Source organism: Schistocerca serialis, chromosome 8, assembly GCF_023864345.2.
Source record: "Schistocerca serialis cubense isolate TAMUIC-IGC-003099 chromosome 8, iqSchSeri2.2, whole genome shotgun sequence".
NCBI classification, from domain to species: Eukaryota; Metazoa; Arthropoda; class Insecta; order Orthoptera; family Acrididae; genus Schistocerca; species Schistocerca serialis.
The window spans coordinates 331,869,021-331,889,707 of NC_064645.1; the positions used below are offsets into that span (position 1 = coordinate 331,869,021).

General features: G+C 38.8%; 1 protein-coding gene across 3 annotated transcripts in view; it reads right to left on the reverse strand.

Annotated features, from left to right (window-relative positions):
* Positions 1-17,129: 17,129 nt before the first annotated feature.
* LOC126416199 (striatin-3) overlaps positions 17,130-20,687 on the reverse strand; it is an 86,920-nt gene continuing 83,362 nt past the window's right edge. For all 3 annotated transcript variants that reach the window (XM_050083791.1, XM_050083790.1, XM_050083792.1), the window contains exon 13: positions 17,130-19,896. In XM_050083791.1, coding sequence (XP_049939748.1) covers positions 19,727-19,896 — 170 coding nt within the window. In that variant the 3' untranslated portion in view covers positions 17,130-19,726. The remainder of the gene's footprint in view (positions 19,897-20,687) is intronic.

A 20,687-nucleotide genomic window follows, 5' to 3' on the forward strand; every position in this document is an offset into this window, starting at 1 on the left:
CAAAGTTTTTATTTCTTCTCCATGGATTTTAACACCTATTCCGAATTTATCTTTTGTTTCCTTCACTGCTTGCTCAATATACAGATTGAATAACATCGGGGATAGGCTACAACCCTGTCTCATTCCCTTCCCAACCACTGCTTCCCTTTCATGTCCCTCGACTCTTATAACTGCCATCTGGTTTCCGTACAAATTGTAAATAGCCTTTCGTTCCCTGTACTTTACCCCTGCCACCTTCAGAATTTGAAAGAGAGTATTCCAGTCAACATTGTCAAAAGCTTTCTCTAAGTCTACAAATGCTAGAAACGTAGGTTTGCCTTTCCTTAATCTAGCTTCTAAGATAAGTCGTAGGGTCAGTATTGCCTCACATGTTCCAATATTTCTACGGAATCCAAACTGATCTTCCCCTAGGTCAGCTTCTACCAGTTTTTCCATTCGTCTGTAGAGAACACACGTTAGTATTTTGCATCCGTGACTTATTAAACTGATTGTTCAGTAATTTTCACATCTGTCAGCACCTGCTTTCTTTGGGATTGGAATTATTATATTCTTCTTGAAGTCTGAGGGTATTTCACCTGTCTCATACATCTTGCTCACCAGATGGTAGAGTTTTGTCAAGACCGGCTCTCCCAAGCCTGTCAGTAGTTCTAATGGAATATTGTCTACTCCCGGGGCCTTGTTTCGACTCAGGTCTTTCAGTGCTCTGTCAAACTCTTCACGCAGTATCGTATCTCCCATTTCATCTTCATCTACATCCTCTTCCATTTCCATAATATTGTCCTCAAGTACATTGCTCTTGTATAGACCCTCTAAATACTCCCTCCAACTTTCTGCTTTCCCTTTTTTACTTAGAACTGGGTTTCCATCTGAGCTCTTGATATTCGTACAAGTGGCTCTCTTTTCTCCAAAGGTCTCTTTAATTTTCCTGTAGGCAGTATCTATCTTACCCCTAGTGAGATAAGCCTCTACATGCTTACATTTGTCTTCTAGCCATCCCTGCTTAGCCATTTTGCACTTCCTGTCGATCTCATTTTGAGACATTTGTATTCCTTTTTGCCTGCTTCATTTACTGCATTTTTATATTTTCTCCTTTCATCAATTAAATTCAGTATTTCTTCTGTTACCCAAGGATTTCTACTAGCCATCATCTTTTTACCTACTAGGTCCTCTGCTGCCTTCACTACTTCATCTCACAGAGCTACCCATTCTTCTTCTACTGTATTTCTTTCCCCCATTCCAGTCAATTGTTCCCTTATGCTCTCCCTGAAACTCTGTACGACCTCTGATTCTTTCAGTTTATCCAGGTCCCATCTCCTTAAATTCCCACCTTTTTGCAGTTTCTTCAGTTTTAATCTACAGTTCATAACCAATAGATTGTGATCAGAGTCCACATCTGCCCCTGGAAATGTCTTACAATTTAAAACCTGGTTCCTAAATCTCCGTCTTACAATTATGTAATCTATCTGAAACCTGTCAGTATCTCCAGGCTTCTTCCATGTATACAACCTTCTTTTATGATTCTTGAACCAAGTGTTAGTTATGATTAAGTTGTGCTCTGTACAAAATTCTATTAGGCAGCTTCCTCTTTCATTTCCTAGCCCCAATCCATATTCACCTACTACGTTTCCTTCTCTCCCTTTTCCTACTACCGAATTCCAGTCTCCCATGAATATTAAATTTTTGTCTCCCTTCACTATCTGATTAATTTCTTTTATTTCATCACACATTTCTTCAATTTCTTCATCATCTGCAGAGCTAGTTGGCATATAAACTTGTACTACTGTAGTAGGCGTGGACTTCGTGTCTATCTTGGCCACAATAATGCGTTCACTATGCTGTTTGTAGTAGCTTACCCCCACTCCTATTTTTTTATTCATTATTAAACCGATTCCTGCATTACCCCTATTTGATTTTGTATTTATAACCCCGTATTCGCCTGACCAAAAGTCTTGTTCCTCCTGCCAGCGAGCTTCACTACTTCCTACTATATCTAACTTTAACCTATCCATTTCCCTTTTTAAATTATCTAACCTACCTGCTCGATTAAGGGATCTGACATTCCATGCTCCGATCCGTAGAACACCAGTTTTCTTTCTCCTGATAACGACGTCGTCCTGAGTAGTCCCCGCCCGGAGATCCGAATGGAGGACTATTTTACCTCCAGAATATTTTACCCAAGAGGACGCCATCATCATTTCACCATACAGTAAAGCTGCATGCCCTCGGGAAAAATTACGGCCGTAGTTTCCCCTTGCTTTCAGCTGTTTGCAGTACCAGCACGGCAAGGCTGTTTTGGTTAGTGTTACAAGGCCAGATCAGTCAATCAGCCAGACTGTTGCCCCTGCAACTACTGAAAAGGCTGCTGCCCCTCTTCAGAAACCACACGTTTGTCTGGCCTCTCAACAGATATCCCTCCGTTGTAGTTGCACCTATGGTACAGCTATCTGTATCGCTGAGGCACCCAAGCCTCCCCACCAACGGCAAGGTCTGTGGTTCTCTGGGGAGGGGGGACTGTCAATATGGGTTTAAAAAATATCGTTCCTGTGAAACACAACTAGCTCTTTAGTGCTATTGACAAGGGATTCCAGATCGATTCCGTATTTTTGGATTGCTGGAAGGCTTTAGACACTGTACCACACAAGCGGCTTGTAGTGAAATTGCGTGTTTATGGAATATCGTCTCAGTTATGTGACTGGATTTGTAATTTCCTGTCAGAGAGGTCACAGTACATTGTAATTGACAGAAAGTCATCAAGTAAAACAGAAGTGATTCCTGGCGTTCCCCAAGGTAGTATTATAGGCCCTTTGCTGTTCCTTATATATATAAACGATTTGGGAGACAAGCTGAGCAGCCATCTTAGGTTGTTTGCAGATGATGCTGTCATAATCGGCTAATAAAGTCATCAGAAAATCAAAACAAACTGCAAAAAGGATTTAGAAAAGATATCTGAATGGTGCAAAAATTGGCAATTGACCCTAAATAACGAATAGTGTGAGGTCATCCACATGAGTGCTAAAAGGAATTCGCTAAACTTCGGTTACACGATAAATCAATCTAATCTAAAAGCCATAAATTCAACTAAATACCTAGGTATTACTATTACGAACAACTTAAATTGGAAGAAACACACAGAAAACGTTGTGGGGAAGGCTAACCAAAGACTGTGTTTTATTGGCAGAACACTAAGAAAATGTAACAGATCTACTAAGGAGACTGCCTACACTACACTTTCCCATCTGCTTTTAGAATACTGCTGCGCGGTGTGGGATCCTTACCAGATAGGACTGACGGAGTACATCGAAAAAGTTCAAAGAAGGCTAGCATGTTTTTTATTATCAGGAAATATGGGAGAGAGTGTCATAGATATGATACAGAATTTGGGCTGGACATCATTAAAACAAAGGCGTTTTTTGTTGCGACGGAATCTTCTCACAAAATTACAATCACCAACTTTCTCCTCCGAATGCAAAAATATTTTGTTGACACCGACCTACATAGGGAGAAATGATCACCACGATAAAATAAGGGAAATCAGAGCTCGTACGGAAAGATATAAGTGTTCGTTCTTTCTGCGCTATACAAGATTGGAATAATAGACAATTAAGTGACATAACTGTTTCATTGGTTTGGATACAAAGTTAGTTCCCTGGTCCATAATAATGGTTCCTAGCATGCCAAATTTCAGTAACCATTTGTTTACCATTACCTATACTACCATAATTGCTGTCTTACCTGTGTTGGCTAACACAACTAAATATCTTGAAAAATGGTCTAACATCACAAGAACATGTTTACTACCTGCTTGTGTTCTATTAAAAAGTTCTAAGACATCCATTTCTAGTGTATAAAATGGTTTGTTAGCTTCAGGTAGTCTCTGTAACTGAATTTTCTGATGACTCCGATCTACTCTTTGTACACATGGGATGCAGTTTCTTACATATTGTTTTACATCACAGCAATGCATTTTCCACTACACGTCTATCTGGTGTTCTTTTCCCTCCATGACCAATAGCATATGGTCCTGCACTTGACGTAATACTCCCATGCTCACTGCTGCAGGAACTACAAAACAAGGTTTGCACTTTTTAGATCTGCATAGCAAGCCTTCTTGCATTTCAAACTAATATTGTGTTTGAAACAATTGACACTCACTGTCAGCTGATTGTGCCTTTATCCAATATTCTTGGCTTCCATCTACTACTTGTAAAACTGCTATCTTCCAACTTAGAATATCAGCATTTGCAGGCCTCACTCCTGGTTCATGAATTACTTCGTAATCGAACTCATAATTAGTTTCATCCTTATATGGATCTTTCAACCCCAATAATGATTTTTACAGACATATGGTTGTAATCACTTTGAACTCCTGACCATACACACAGCAACGAAAATAAGAGATAACATTTCTTTTTCAGTTGTCAAATAATTAGTTTCATCCTTATTCAGTTGTCTGCGGCATATGCCACCAGATATTCTTTCTCACCAACATTCTGTCTTAAAATATAGCCAAAAGTATTGTTGGAGGCATCACATGAAAGTATAAATTGCTGTTCAAAATCAGGGAATATTAACATTGGATCTTATATTAATATTTCCTTGAGCTTCTCGGATGCTTCTTGACACTGTGCTGTCCAGTGAAAACTAAAACCATTTCATAGTAACTTAGTTAATTACTATATAGTTTCAGCAAATCACTTCATGGGCTTACGATAATAATTACATAATCCAACAAACAAATGTAATTGCATAGTAGTTCATGGTGTCAGAAAATACATTGACAGATGTAAGTCAAGAAAGGCCAATGGAATTGCCGCAGTGATAACACCGGTTCCTGTCATATCACCGAAGTTGAACGCCATTGGGCTGGGTTAGCTCAGCCCTTGAGGCAAACTGAGGAGCTACTTGATGGAGAAGCAGTGGCTCTAATCTTGTAAACAGACATATGGCCGGAAGAGTGATGCGCTAACCACATGCCCCTCACATGCCCACATGCCCAGTGATGCCCGTGGGCTGAGGAGGATATGGTAGCCAGTTGGTACTGTTGGGTCTTCATGGCCTGTTCGGGCGGAGTCAAGTCAAGGGTCTGTCCACCCCCATCTTGACTGATAACATGCCGAAGATAACTTATTTTCATTTGAGCAACATGGCATTTCTACACACTAAGTGTAAGATGTGCTGTCGACAATCTACTAAATACACATGGAAGTTTGGGTCTGGCCATGAGTTGTGCTCGAATAGCCAAATGGTAAGGCGACTGCTTGTGATAAGTAGGAAATCCAGATTCTGTTCCCAGTCTGGCACAATTTTTCATTGTCATCATTCCATTTTACAACTGATGGCTGTCCATCTTTGCAACTACAAATACATTTCATGTACTAAATACTTCGTCCAGATGTTTAACATGATGATCTATAGTTCTCGAGTGGACAATAATATAGTCAAGATACACTGAGGTGACGAAAGTCAAGGGATACCTCCTAATATTGTGTCAGACCTCCTGTTGTCTGACGTAGTGCAACAACTTGATGTGGTATGGACTCTACAAGTCACTGGAAGCGTCTGCAGATGTATTGAGCCATGCTGCCTTTGTAGCTATCAATAATTGTAAAGGTGTTGCTGGTGCAGACTTCATGCGCGAACTGACCTCTTGATTATGCCCCAAAAATGTTTGATGGGATTCATATCGAGTAACCTGGGTGGCCAAATAATCCACCTGAACTATCCAGAATGTTCTTCAAACAGATTGTAAACAACTATGGCCCAGTGACATGGCACATTTTCATTGCTAAAAATCCCATCATTGTTTGGGACCGTGAAGTCCATGAATGGCTGCAAATGATCTCCAAGCAGCTGAACTAAAGCAGGACTCAGTCCATTCCATGTAAACACAGCCTACACTATTATATAGCCACCACCAGCTTGAACATTGGTTTGTTAACAACTTGGCTCTGTGGCTTCATGGGGTCTGCACCACACTTAAACCCTACCATCAGCTCTTGCCAGCTGAAACTGGGACATGTCTGACCAGGCCACCGTGTTCCAGTCATCTAGGGTCAAACCAATAGCCCATGAGCCCAGAAGAGGTGTTTTGCTGTTAGCAAAGGCACTCGCATCAGTTGTCTGCTACCATAGCCCATTAACATCAAATTTTGGCACACTATTCTCACACATAAGTTCATAGTACATCACACATTGATTTCTGCAGTTATTTAAAGCTGTTTTGCTTGTCTTCTGTTAGCAGTGACAACTTACACACTGCCACTGCTCTCAGTCATTAAGTGAAGGCCCTCAGCTACTGCGTGGCATGAGGTAATGCCTGAAATTTGGTATTTGGTGTTCTCTGGCTCTTGGTACTTGAAGGACACTCATGTCTCTCAAGAATGATCCTGATAACCTTTTAAATGACCAAATCGACTTGAGACATTAACAATGCCTAGATAATTTTTTACTCGATCTTACAGTGTACCCACAAATAGTAGCTCAGGTTAAAAAGCAGTATTCAGAAGGTATGTAATCATCAAACACTATTGACATCTGTAGACATATGGCACTAAGTTCCCAATGTTATGCACCCAACTCTGAACCCAAAAAAACGCTATTCTATAGATGAACACAGCCAATATCTACTGATTAGGCTAACATAATAAAAACATTATATTACGATTATCATAAAATGACAAAATCTCATCTTAACGAGAATGTGCACTACTTGTATGATTAATTTAGTTATGTAACAACAATTGCCTTTAATACTACATCTTATATGTACCTGAATTTATGCCTATATGTCGATGATCAATCTGTGTGCTTAAAATATGTGTGAAGTTGGCAGAATGTCATGCCAACTGTGTTTTAATTAAACGATGTAAAACCTTCACGTATTTTAACTATGAAGTTTTTAAAATACCTATGACAAAATAAATTATGTCGTGTTCCTACACCCATCCAACATTAAGAGTGGGTTTTGTAAGAAATTATGTTCCATAATTGTAAAATGAGTGCATAACTCCATGCTTGCTAGTACAGTCGCTGGACTGCAACGGCGCTGTGCTCAGAACAAAAATAATATCTGTAATCCATTTATGCACCAAAACAGCTACCGGAAGTCTGTAAACAGTAGTTCGCTGCTGTGGTTTAGTGCGAAAGTTACTAGTGATGGTGGAACGAACATATGTATATACAGACTTTACGATATATGGACATGTGTGCTCGCACTACTTAGCAGTGTTATGAATGTATATAACAGCAAACAACAATGACATATAAATGTGTCAGCTTGTATAAAGTAGACATGGCTAAAGCCAAAACATGTAAGTAAACATTGTTACATAGCTGCATTTTTCATTTTGTGTAATCGGCCGAATGTCAAAACACACAACAATTTTTGTAAAATATTTTATAAACATTTTGTATTTCAGCTGCACTTGATAATGGCCTAAGGCCGAAATTGCAATGGTGGGAATAAAAAGCTTAACAGTCACTGGCGTAAACATGATGTCTTTCAAGAAATTTCAAATGACTGTGAATCCCAGTTATGAAAAGTTAATAGACAGTTTGTTTGATGCTTCTGTCACCTCATGATCCATTGCCATCCTCATCCTCTAGTATTTCTAAACTCACTATAATTAATCATCTGTCCCCAAGTTTTCAAAGCTTTCCAGAATCGTTACTTCCTGGCAGATTAAAACTGTGTGCCCGACCGAGACTCGATCTCGGGACCTTTGCCTTTCGCGGGCAAGTGCTCTACCATCTGAGCTACCGAAGCACGACTCACGCCCGGTACTCACAGCTTTACTTCTGCCAGTATCTCGTCTCCTACCTTCCAAACTTTACAGAAGCTCTCCTGCGAACCTTGCAGAACTAGCACACCTGAAAGAAAGGATATTGCAGAGACATGGCTTAGCCGCTGCAGAGTGAAAATCTCATTCTTTCCAGAATCATTAGTTCCCCATTAATGTTGGTTTTGCGCACTTTCATCTACTGCTTCATTGTTCCACAACTGCTCAACCACACAAAATGCCTGCTTTGGCACATCGGCATCTACAGTTAGCCGAACCAGCTCCCTATACCAACAGGCACTTTGTCAAACATAATTATCTTTAATGTACATGTACGCAATTCAGTTGGTGACACCTTAGTAATTGGTATACTGTTGATATTGAAACATTTGCAGCTGTTGAGCTCAAATGGAAACAAGCTTCCGTCAAGCATGGCTGTGTCCTGTGCAAGATTAATTCTTGCATGATGTGTATCCAGGAAGTCAACTCTGAAGATTGCAGGATACCCTTATCCACTGACAGCAACACTTCGATATGCTCATGAAACTCTATAGCTCCAACCCTAAGAATGAGCTGCATTGTCCTAAGTGATATCAAATCATTATTTCCCACCCAACATAATTTATACCTTGGAGTCCCTAGTCTTCTCTTACCCACGAGGTCTAGACTAATTGCAATCCATGTGCTCTGGTATCAACTAAAAATTTACATTCTTTACCATTTACAAAGCCCATCAAACAGCAATCCATCTCTGTATTAATGTCTGCAGTACTCTGGCTCACTGGGAATGTTTCCAATGGAAAAAAAAAACACCCCTGTTTGTTTTTAACGTTTTCCATTGCTCATTTCCTTTATCCTGCTTTCTGTTTACACACTCGTTTGCCTTCGGACCAAAACACCCACATCTATAACATCATGGTCAATTGCATTGTGCCTTCAAATGCCCTTCCTTCCCACAATGATAACAATTCTTTTCAGAAGCAAAAATTCATTTATCATTGCATATTGTGTAGCAGATACGAGATAACAAAGTGTTGCAGCAACATCCTCTGGATTTTCCATTCATCCTCTTCATGAAAACTGCACCAGGATTCCTTGCAAAGAAAAAAACTTTTTTCTGCCACCCTGAGTACGACATGATCCGCTTCTGGATCTCTTCTCAACTTGTATGTTTATGCATTGACTTTACAGATTCTGTCTGAATAAGTTTCTACATTCTCATTTGCCTTCTCCGTCAACCCACTCAACTTTTCTCTACAATAACCTGGCACTTCTCTGCTTGCAGTATCTCTGATGCAAACCTTCCACTAATTGTTAAGAAGTACTTGCTTTGTTCAGCATTTCGTGATACATCACGATGTCTTGGCTTCACCCATAAGGCATAAATTGGCCATCTCTAAAATAGTTTCACTTGACCAATTACTCATTCCGGCTGTAGCCAATACATCATTAATGAAAACTATGTCGTCCTCTGTCATGTTGCCAGAGAAAGGTGTGATTAGATTAGCTACTGAAAAGTGGGACACTGCTACTCGTGACTCAGATTCACTCGCACCAGACTGACGCTTTTGCACAGCCAGCAAAGATTCTAATTGAGCCACGAGATCACAACAGCGTAACTTCTGTTGAGCATTCTCCTCTAACAATTGTGAGTCTTGCTCCATTAAAGTGGCTATACTACCACTAGCAGTAGCTACTATCACTAGTAGCACAGCTATGGGTACTTTCTTATGCCAACCTGTTTACAGGCCATCTAGAGGAAACCTTCCAGCATCTCAAAACCCCAGTCTCCTGGTCTGGTTCAGGTTCACTGGTGACAGCTTCATGATCCAGGCTCAGGGCCAAGAAACCCTATCCCGATTTCTCCACAATCTCAACACCACCTCTCCCATCCTCTTCACTTGGTTCTCCCCAAATGAGCAACTGATATCTCCTGTGGTGGCTACATGCACATATCTGTCCACATTAAACCCACCAACTGGACCTGCACTTCGATAGCTGCCATCTCTTCCACACTACAAAAATCCCTCCATACAGCCTGGCCGTACTGGCACAGTCTATCTGCAGTGACAAGAAGTTTGTCTCCCAGTATGCTCAAGGTCTCCCAAAAATCTTCCAGATAAGTACTACCCCCCAGACATAGTCCAGAAACAGATTTCCGGTGCCATGTCCCCATTAATCCCTAAGAACCAGCTACAAAGGAGCACCCCCTTCATCATCCAATTACACTGCCCTCCCCCTCACCTCCCTCCCCGGCTTCTGGAAAAAGTTTTTATTTGCAAATTGATGGCTTTTTGTGCAGGATTATAAGGTTAAGTCATGAATTTTCGAAATATGTGAATCAGCAGACTGGATTGCTGCTCTTTATTGCATTACAGGAACCACACAGTCTTTTTGGTGCTATGCAAAGTATCACTGTACTGTTGGAAGACAATTTTTTCAGCTAAATCTTTAATCTGAGACCATCATACAGTACATGGCAGAGGATAAATCATGCACCACTATTTTCACTCCAAATATAAACTGCTGCAAACAAGTTCATGTATAACAACTGTGTCCGAGACCAAGATCTCTGAACTGTTTGTTATGCAGCAAGTCGATACACAGCTTAACCTGATAGCTACACTCCTAGAGAGTAGTACAAAACTAGTACACCAATTTGAACACTAGTCAGTGGAGGGTGGCGCAGATTAACATTTCTCAAGACACTTTACAAGATTTTTGTGAGGCTTTACAATACTCTCATGAGTATGGCTCCTTTTCTCTGGACTATGGGATGAAAAACTTCCCATCTCTACCTAGAAGCATGCTGCATCCCCGTTCACTATGATGCCAGTAGTCCATCCATGCACAAAATGCAGTAAATCCAGAGAGCGTTAAGGAGCCATGATCTACGACTCATAACCCAACGACTCATCCATAACCCAAGTACATTGACCGTAGGTAAGTCCACAAAATATGCATCTCCCTTAAAAAGTTTTCAAGATGTTTTCAATTTTAAAAAGTTTTCAAATAGGATTTTCATCAGATAACACCAGATTAGTTTACTTGCATCCATGGAGTGTTTCTCGAAACAATGGAGCATTTTTCATGCTGTAGTTACACATAGTTTGCAGGATGTTGTAGGTGAACAAATTAATTCACATGGGACAGGAAGTTTCCATAGTGTTAACCTGTAATGATGGCAGACTCATCAGGGGCCCCCATGGAAAACTGCATTGTCCCATGTGGTTTTTTGATGTCCTAGTACCACACGATCAGGCAATGCCCACAAGTACCATTTTTTTCTATGCTCTGGGCATAAAGTTTTAACATTCCTACACTAATGCTAATCCCTTTGCCCTTAAAAATGTGTGTAGTGAAGATACCATAATAATAATAATAATAATAATAATAATAATAATAATAATCGCAATCCAGTACTGCATGGGGAAGTGACTTGCTGCTATACGTACCTTCCATCCACTGCCATAAGGCGCAACAGTCACCAGTTACCCAAGTTGTCAAAATGTTGTTGCTATGGTAGTTGGACAATGGCAGCTGTTTTTTCCTGAACTGATGTATGTACCCTTGACAATCCAACACATTAAATGCCTATTGCCAGCATGACCTTGGAGATTGAATTTCTAGACATTAGGAAGCAGTGTTCTGCCAAATCAAATTTCATTAAATTTTGTCTCTTGCCCAGCATGTACTCTGCCATCCCAACACATCACAGCATGTAACACACAAAGTCATTCCACTCACCATTGCAACAAGAAATTAGCATTGTTGTAAACTGCAGCAATATGGACATTAAGGTGATATCATCACATATAAAATTGCTTTTGAGATATGTTCCCAGCCACAGAGGTCCCTTGAACTTCCCAAGATTAAGATCATGGTAATGCTCAGTAACACACCGTTTCTTAAATGCACACTCATTCTCAGTAATTTGAAATACTAAATTACCTATTATTATTAATTTGTTCAGCAAAATTTGTCAGCATTTAAAAGTTAATGCATCCACTGTCATGTGATAACATCAGATGCCCTTATTGTCTGCCGTTTGGGCAAGCATAGCTCGTGATGTGTTAACCCATTAATTTTTTTCCGAACAGTCAGCAAGACCTCTCTCCATTTATAGTTTCTTTCAGCCAAAATACTCCTTTTTTGTATGTACATTTTAAAAGCATTTCTCATGTAAGAACTGTCAGTTTTTTACTTCTGTGGATTAACTTTTCTGCAGTTATGAGGGCCAAGCATACTGTCTGCCCGTCCAGCTAACAGGGACGAAAGTATTGTGCACCTGGCCGGTGAGTGACTTTACTGCCAGACAACCTCTTCAGGTTATGGCCATTCTAGGTTAATGGCATGTTCCACTGAGCAGAGAACCAATATTCAGTAACACTTTCTACAAAATCAGTATCACACTACACATTCACAGTGGTTTCAGCTAACCATGAAAGAGAGCTTTAAAACTAACCCACACTTTCTGTTATAAGTATATCCGGGGATGAACATAACACTTAAGAAAAATTAAAGCAATTTTTTTTGTGATTGAAAAATTCTGTAACTTGAGGGGAATACATGTGCCTGTAACTTATTAAAATTTCATTAACATCAGACAAATATTTTTCACATAATTCTAAAATGAGCAGCTCCCAGTGACTTTGCAGGGGGGGGGGGGGGGGGGGAAACAAAAAAAAAAACCATCTGGCAGTTCTTACCATCAATAAAAACTAATTGCTGAACTTTAAAACAACATTGTCTCACACCCAGCCTGATGCAGAATTAAACACCAAAGATATTGATATAACTTTTTGTGATAGGCCTATTGGTTCATCTGTAATTAAAGCCTACACTCGATTCTCCATAATAAAAAGTCTGACAGTAGGGAGTTTACACGCTTCCTACTACTTGTTTCCTCTCAGCTCATGTTCAGTATGATCCAGTTTAGCAGTTTCCTGTCGTCATTTCGAATCAGGCTTAGGACTGCAGCTGGCAGAGTCTTTTTTTCCCTACATTCCTTTTCTTGGAACATATTAGTTACTGAAACAACCTAATACTTTCTTAGAGTATGATGTTTTTCAAAACATGGACCATCATACTTTTTGCAAAATGTGTGTCATTTTTCATTGTGAATTAATAGCATAGGCTGCAAAGCATCTCTTGTAATCTCCTTTTTCTCTGTTCTTCCAAGGAAACCTGGATAATGAATGTTCTTTATTTTGCAAACTAAATGGTCTTTCTTTTTATGGTGCCTGTGGGAACTCAGTTTTACATGTTGGTTCATGAAATTTATTCAGCAACTGCTGGATTAGTTTCAAGTGGAATTTCAAATTGATTTCTTCTGTTGCTTTTCTATTTCTTTTTATTCTGCACAAAGAAGTCACTCAAATGAAAGAATACATTTTGTGGCACTTAATTGTCTTTCAAAAGCAACATACGTAACTTAACATCCTGTCTGTCTTATCAACGGCACCCATTGACTTATTAACTAATTCCAGAAGAGGGTTTTAATTTATTTTGGCCCGTTTTATGTTCCTTTTTCTCTGTCTGAACAAAATCTAGTCGATTTACAGTGCAGAGGCTCCAGACTTTCGTTTGTCCATCCATTTTAGTGCCGAGTGTTCCTCTTAGGCAACGGTGGTAAATGTTTCCCATTTTTGCGTATTGTTCTGATGGCATTGATACCTTTCTCATGGGGCCACAGAAGTAATTCAGGGCCCAAACATCAATTGTCTAAATAAAAGGTATGAGCTTTGTTGAAGTAGGGCAATAAACTCTCATCACCCGATTTTCCTCCATCAGCATCTACTTCTGTGGCAGCACAAGTGCAGACAATATTTGCTGAGAGTGCATCGAGTCACACAAGAAAATCTGAATGGTTCGAGCACCTCCAGAAAGGTCAAGACACTGAGGAAGATGACAAATGTTCTGGTCGACCGTCAACATGTACAACACCAGAAATGATCATGAACGTGCGCGATGTGATTCATGACGAACAAAGGCAGACAATTCACAATGTTTGTAAAAGACCTGGGATGTCATACGTTACATATCAACAAATTCTAGTCTAACTGAACATGAAACTAATTGCAGCAAAATTTATCCTTTGTCTTCTTAGCATCGATCAATGAAACCTCGGGATTCAGACTGCACCAAGCTGCAACAAAGAGTTCGAGTGTGTCCAAAATTCTTATCCCGAGTTGTAATGTGATGAATCTTAAGTCTACAGTTATGACTCTGTAATGAAGCAGCAATCATCACAATGGAAAACACCATCTTCTACGAGGCTGATAGGAGCTTGACAAGCTCACAGCAACATGAAGTCAATGTTAATTTTTTTTTTGTCAATGACAGAATAGTAAGTAAGATGTCAGTTCCAGCTGGTTGGACTGTCATCAGAAACTTTTGAGGTGACTGGGGGAAAATGTTTGGTGCAAACAGCCAGAGTTGTGGAAAAAGAACGACTGGTGGGTGCACCATGACGAAGCACCCGTGCACACCTCACCCGTGAATGAGTTCCTCACAAAAATCGGCATGGCAATGGTCCCCAGACCTCCCTACACGCCATACCTAGCCTACCTAACTGGCCACGAATATAAAAATGGCGTTGAAAGGCTGATGTTTTGACTGTACTGAAGACATGCAAGTGGCATCTCAAGAGGTCCTGAATGAACTTCACCCTGCCGATTTTCAGGTGTGCTTCCAAAAATGGGAACAAAACTGGGATTGTTACAAACATGCCCGGGGTGACTACTTTGAAGGGAGGCTATTAGGACGTAAGTATATTTTTCTGATTTTTAAAATGAAATTCTTAGATATTTTGGGTAGCGCCTTATACACACGTCCCACGACATACAACATACACTATTCTATGTGTAAGATTGCATAATGTTGCACAGCGGTACCCAACTTGGGTTACTGCCCAAGGGACTGATGTATTTTTCAGTGACATGGAATCGTACATGTGGCAGCAGGTGATATGGAACTGAGCGTTCGTTCCAAGTGGCTGTAGGAGCCGTACCACATATGGAAGCAAAGTGGGGTTGGTGCCCAATGCTAATGAACACATGCCAAACACGGTCATCACAAACTTCCAAAGAACAGTTAAATATTAAGAGACGACACAGGAAATTGCAGTCGAATCTTGATAATGTCACGAGAATTGGTTGCAAATGTGCATTAATGATTGTACAATCTTAATGCACCATTTAATTTAGGTGTTGGATTGTGGCAAATGGAGCAACATCTACGTACAGTGAGGTCTGGAGTACATCTGGATTAGTACCAGCAATAAACATGTGGCATCCCTAAATTGATTAGAGATGTTATTTAACAGTGAATAGTCCTTTCCTTGTCAGACTCCTCTTGGTATGATTTCACAACTAGCAGCATCACCAGCACCATGAGGTTGCAGCCTGCACTACCTTCTGTGACGGAGGGACAACCATCTATACAAGATCCCAGGTACGATCATCTGTAGACACACTTGATGCAGAATGTGATTAACTTGCTAAGTTGCATTAAGTAGATTATTACTGGGCATGCAACATGAGGAGTTGCACCATCTTCTATATAAACAGTGGTTTCCACACAATTGCACTCTTCCAAAGCAGGAATCACATGCTGTACAAGGTGGTCTCAAAACCATGCAGACGCCATAGTACGCCTGACTAGTCCTTTGGGTGTGTTCTCCTCAAAGAAGAAAGGACCAAGAATGAAGATGCTTCTGAATCCACACCACACAGGCACATACAGTGAGTGCAATGGCTCATTGTGTACCACATTCAGTTTAAAAATACCCCAAATTTGGCAGTTCTGTGTATTCACTGCATCCTGTAGTGTAACATGTGCCTCAATACTCTACAGAACATCGTCCTGCCACATGTCATCAACTTTGCTCTGTGCAAGAAACAAGAGCAAATTCAGAATGTTGCTGTAGATTATTAGGTTTCAGTTGCAGCACCATCTGGATCTCATACGGCTGCTAGTGTAAAATGAAGTACAAAATTTTCCACGATATGGACAATTCTCATGACATTGCATGAGCACTAACAATACCTAGAGCATGTGCTGCATGATAGTTACAGCAACAGCAACCTCATCAATAACTTACTTCCGGTAGGTTAGTAAGCCTTCCTCTTCCAGGTGCCACGCCAAGCTCACCCGTGTTTTTAAATTTCATCACCACCTTCTTCAAACCATTTAATGAAATCATCAGCGATACTCTCTCAATGCAGCACTGTAGTTGCTGCTGTTCACGTAAAATGTTTCACAATCAGTATATGTTTTCTCTTCTTGGTAGTCCTCCTGTGTACTCACATTATGGTTTGTCAAATGATATAGTGGATGTTATACCATCATACAGTGTACAGCACCAGATTTGGTACCTAAGTGGACTAGATTTGGTTGACTGCAGATAGGACCTGTTCAGTAACTATTGTACCATACCATGACCATCAATCATCCTGTGTTCCAGCTGGGCAGGTACCTCTCCCCAAACAAATAATACAGACCATAAAAAATTGAAGCTGCTGTTCCCAACTACTTTCCTTGATAGAAAGTTTACCAATAACAATGAAATAACAGAATACAACAAATGTTTCTAACACTGACAGTTCCTCATTAGATTGTGACTTCTTCCACCAACTCTTTGATAACAATTTTGTCAGTTTGAAATAAAGTGAAATAATAAGTTGCACCGTATCCAAATCAGCAGTGAGATTTTATCTCCTAAACACAAAAGACGCACCCAGTCAACTTCTGTGTCTGTAAAATAATCAGAAACCTGAAGGTTGGTTTGAACACTGCAGAGCTTTATTGTACACGGTACAACCCTTTCTCCTCCTGTCCTTTGAGGAGACTTACCCATTAAGCTCCAAGCGGATCTACAGTTCAACGTGAACTTCTAAGTGTTGTGTAACTTGGCACTTTTCACAGTAAAAAAAATTACTTCCCGAGGTAAAAGTAGTGGCAAATGGAAGAAGGAATCTTATGATTTAATCTTCGAATTTTTAGGCTGGCATTTAACCACTGAATCATCTGTGACAAAACTAAACACAAAACTTAATATAAATTTGGCACTCACTTAAGATGACTTGCGTACCAAATATTACTGGCATAACATGATCAATATGGGAAGCTCAGAATCCTCTAACTATGATCTGTTACGCTTACATATGTGGAGTGCTGCAGAGTTATTTTGCATCCTTTCGGACAATGACCAAAAGAAAAGTCGCTTTTCCAGGATTGAGGCAGAGCACCCAATGATAATCTGACACTTCCATATTAATCAGTTATGTATCACAGATGAATATGTCAATTTTTAGGACTATGTTTGATGGCAAGTAAACAGAGCAACAATTTCTAATACACATTTGTATCTGCATTTATTACCAGTTCACATCTGACATCTCATTAAAATTAAGATCATTTTACAAGCAAGTCTTTAAAGCATTTTAAAAATTATGTCGGCCAGATTTCCTAATATCGAAGAATTTTTCAACCTGGGATGCTTTACATGTACATATACAAATTCCCCAACAAAAAGAGTAAATTGTTACAAGAATCTCTGTGGGGAAATATGGTCCTCCGATAGTTTGTTTCAGAGACTTTCACTGATGTCTACTGAGAAATTATTCAGACAAAGTTCCAGTGATTATCCAAAATACATGTCAAATTAAAATTTTCATAATCAACCACACGAATTAACAAGTGTAACTAAGCACTGTTCATTTCGGATGGCAAAAGTCACAGAGTGTATATGTTCTACATCATCACTTCTGGTATGGTTTGGTAAATTGAATGAGTTCATTAATTAAATATTAATAAACCAACAAACAAAGATTTTAATGCTTTGCTCCCCCCATCAATAAATGTCCACCAACGAAGTTATAAAACAGATCAAATATTTGAAGAAATATATGTATTATCAAGCAAATGACGAAACACTTCAATTTTCCAGGGAAAAGTCATCAGGTGCAGAACAAACTCGTGGAAAAAAAAAAAAAAAAAAAAAAAAATAGATAACTGAACAGTTACAACAGCACATATTTCACAGAAACAGTAATCTGCCTATTCATTTAAATAAAAATTTTAAAACAATGTGGAAACAGCAGATTTTATGCCATTTGAATTGGAGCATGATGCTATGAACATTCAAATACAAGTAGAACTAATAAATAACAATTATATGATGTTGGGCAACAGCTTTTAAACAGCAGTTACATATACTTTAAGTATTCGTCATCATTTTGACGAACCAACCAACCGAAAGAAAGAAAGGGGGTCGAGTATTAAATACACATCTACATGTTTACATGCTTGTAAGAAATAAATTTAACAATTTTCTAAAATGAGTATTATTACGTCTGATATTTACATTATAAATACATAAATAATAAACAACTTTTAAAATATTTTATAAAATAAATATCATTACAAAGGAACTATAGATAAAAGGAAGAATAGATTAATTTTGTTGGTAACTTATCAAAAATTGTATAGTAATAAATGCTGCACAATGAAACAAAGGTTTCCTACAAGAAACTATTGGCTAAATAAATGTACAAAGTTGTGCAGTGATAAATTACACAACTCTGCCTGACACTTTTCTGTAACTAACTGGTGCATTATTTTCTATGGATCGATAATTTACAATTTGTACACAGTTAACGAAATAAGTTAGCGGTCCTACATCTACATCATTTGTTTAATCATTTATTTATCTAGCATGCATAAAACTTGCATGCATTCATGAGTGTCATGTTTTGTCCTAGTCTTGCATATACTTTATTTTTTTTCTCCGCAATAACATTCCACCTGTTCCATGAGCAGATATATGTAGTGGACAAAGCCCTGGAGCCCTAAATATAAAAAAAATTAAGACTAAAATTGCCTTTTTCACATTAGTGTACAGGCGTTGTTCTATTAAGAATAAATTTCAAATTATGTCATCAACAACCAATGTGGCTTCAGGTCGTTAAAAAATCTTCACACGTAAATAATTTATATGAAATATTTAATATTTATCAATAAGGAGAAATTGTGTGTTTAACATAAATTTACAGTCCGTAAATAGAAAATGTTTGATTCTAGATTACTGACATATAATATACAAAGTAGATTAAAAATGAAATGACCATATATTAATTCTGAAGCTACAAAGTAGTTCTACTTTAGATACAGTAGTTTACAATTAAACACACATTTTATGATTCTTTTTAATTTAATACTGTGCTAATTGGGTATAGGTACCAATTGCACACAATGTGCAGTCTTCTTTCTTTTTAAAAAAGAAAAAAAAAAAAACATCACAAAATTGAAATACCACAATTTTCATAACAATTACAATGAAAATGTCTCCTCAATTTCTTCACATAGAGCAGGTGAGAATGGGGAGGGATGCAAAAACTCTGCGCTAGCTACTGTCAGTCTGGGTGTATAAAATCAAGAGACTGTCAATAAAAGCATTCTTAACAGTTTATGATGTAAAGTTATATTGTACATTCAGCATAATCTTCAGCTGAAGAATCACTGTTATCAAATATATTCATGATTCTGGTCAGAAGAGTGTGGGCTCAACACAAAAAAGTAAGTAAAGGGAGAAAATCCGTTCTGCACAGACTGAGCAAAAATGAAGTACGATGTGGCAGATCAATGCAAAGTAATTTCAGTTTAGAAATCTACTGTACACAAACACAATATTGTTCTAGTCTTCTGAACACACTTCAATTTTTAACCGCTTGTCCGTCCCACTCACAAGGATGTACTGGTACGAAGAGGGAAATTATACTGAGAACATAAAAAACTTATCCGCTCCCTTTGTCCATCTTCCCTCCTATTAGAATAACTCACCAGATTCGAGAACAAAAAAATAAAATTAAAAACAATAAACGCGTGTTGCACTCTAAAAAGTCTTGCACTTTTCTGGTCGTACATCATGTTCCTTACCAATAACTTCACACAAACACCTTTGCAAGTGCATCAGCGCCTGCACTGGCAATGTAGGGCCTGGATGGGTGGAAAGCCACATCAAATATACTCTCGTCGAATTTCTTGCGGTGAGCTGTAATTTCTTGTACACACGTCTTATTTTCCAGGTTCCACAGACGGATACTGCAGTCATGACCTGTTTTGAAAAAACTGCATGTTAAACAAATGAGCACTATGCCACATTATAACTATTAATGAATTTGTGTAGAATACTCAGGTCGCTGCATATATAGCAACAGTAAATAAAAGATACAATTAAGAACAAACAATACTGAGGTGCACCTACAAACCACCCTCTGTGCCAGCTATAATCATAGCAGAAAGATATTACTGAACCTCAGCTATTCAATTTTATTTATTAATTTTTTTTAAAAAAGTCTGAGTCCTTCTACACTTATCACTGTTTTGGTGGCTGGTGGCAAGGTTTTTTTTTCCAAAATATTATTAAGATTTATTTTGAATTGTTACACATTCCACATCCTGTAATGCAAGAACTCCTAAGAACAGCATGCTACTCTGAACTAATCTGCAGAAAATAAAATGTTTTCTTCTATGAACTGTACAGTATTCTACAGAGATGAATACTCTACTCTACCCTAAGGTAAGGAACTGTGTGTGTCCTTTAGAGACAGTTAACAGCATTTTAAAGAAAATCATATGTTCCAAAATGTGCGAAGGAGAAGGAAGATGCTGAATGATGCTTGGTAGCTAATATAGAATTTGTTCAAGTAGCTTAATATTACACAAGAAATTGATTTCAGTAGCTGTCTAGTGACATGACGAAAGCCGTACTGACATGAAACATGTTTTTCATTGCGAATCTTGCCGACTTTGTATCCCTCATTGTTGCTACGTGCTCAGCAATGACCTGCTACATCTCACGTAACATAATCTTCATTGTGATTTGCAACCATAGCACTCTCTAGC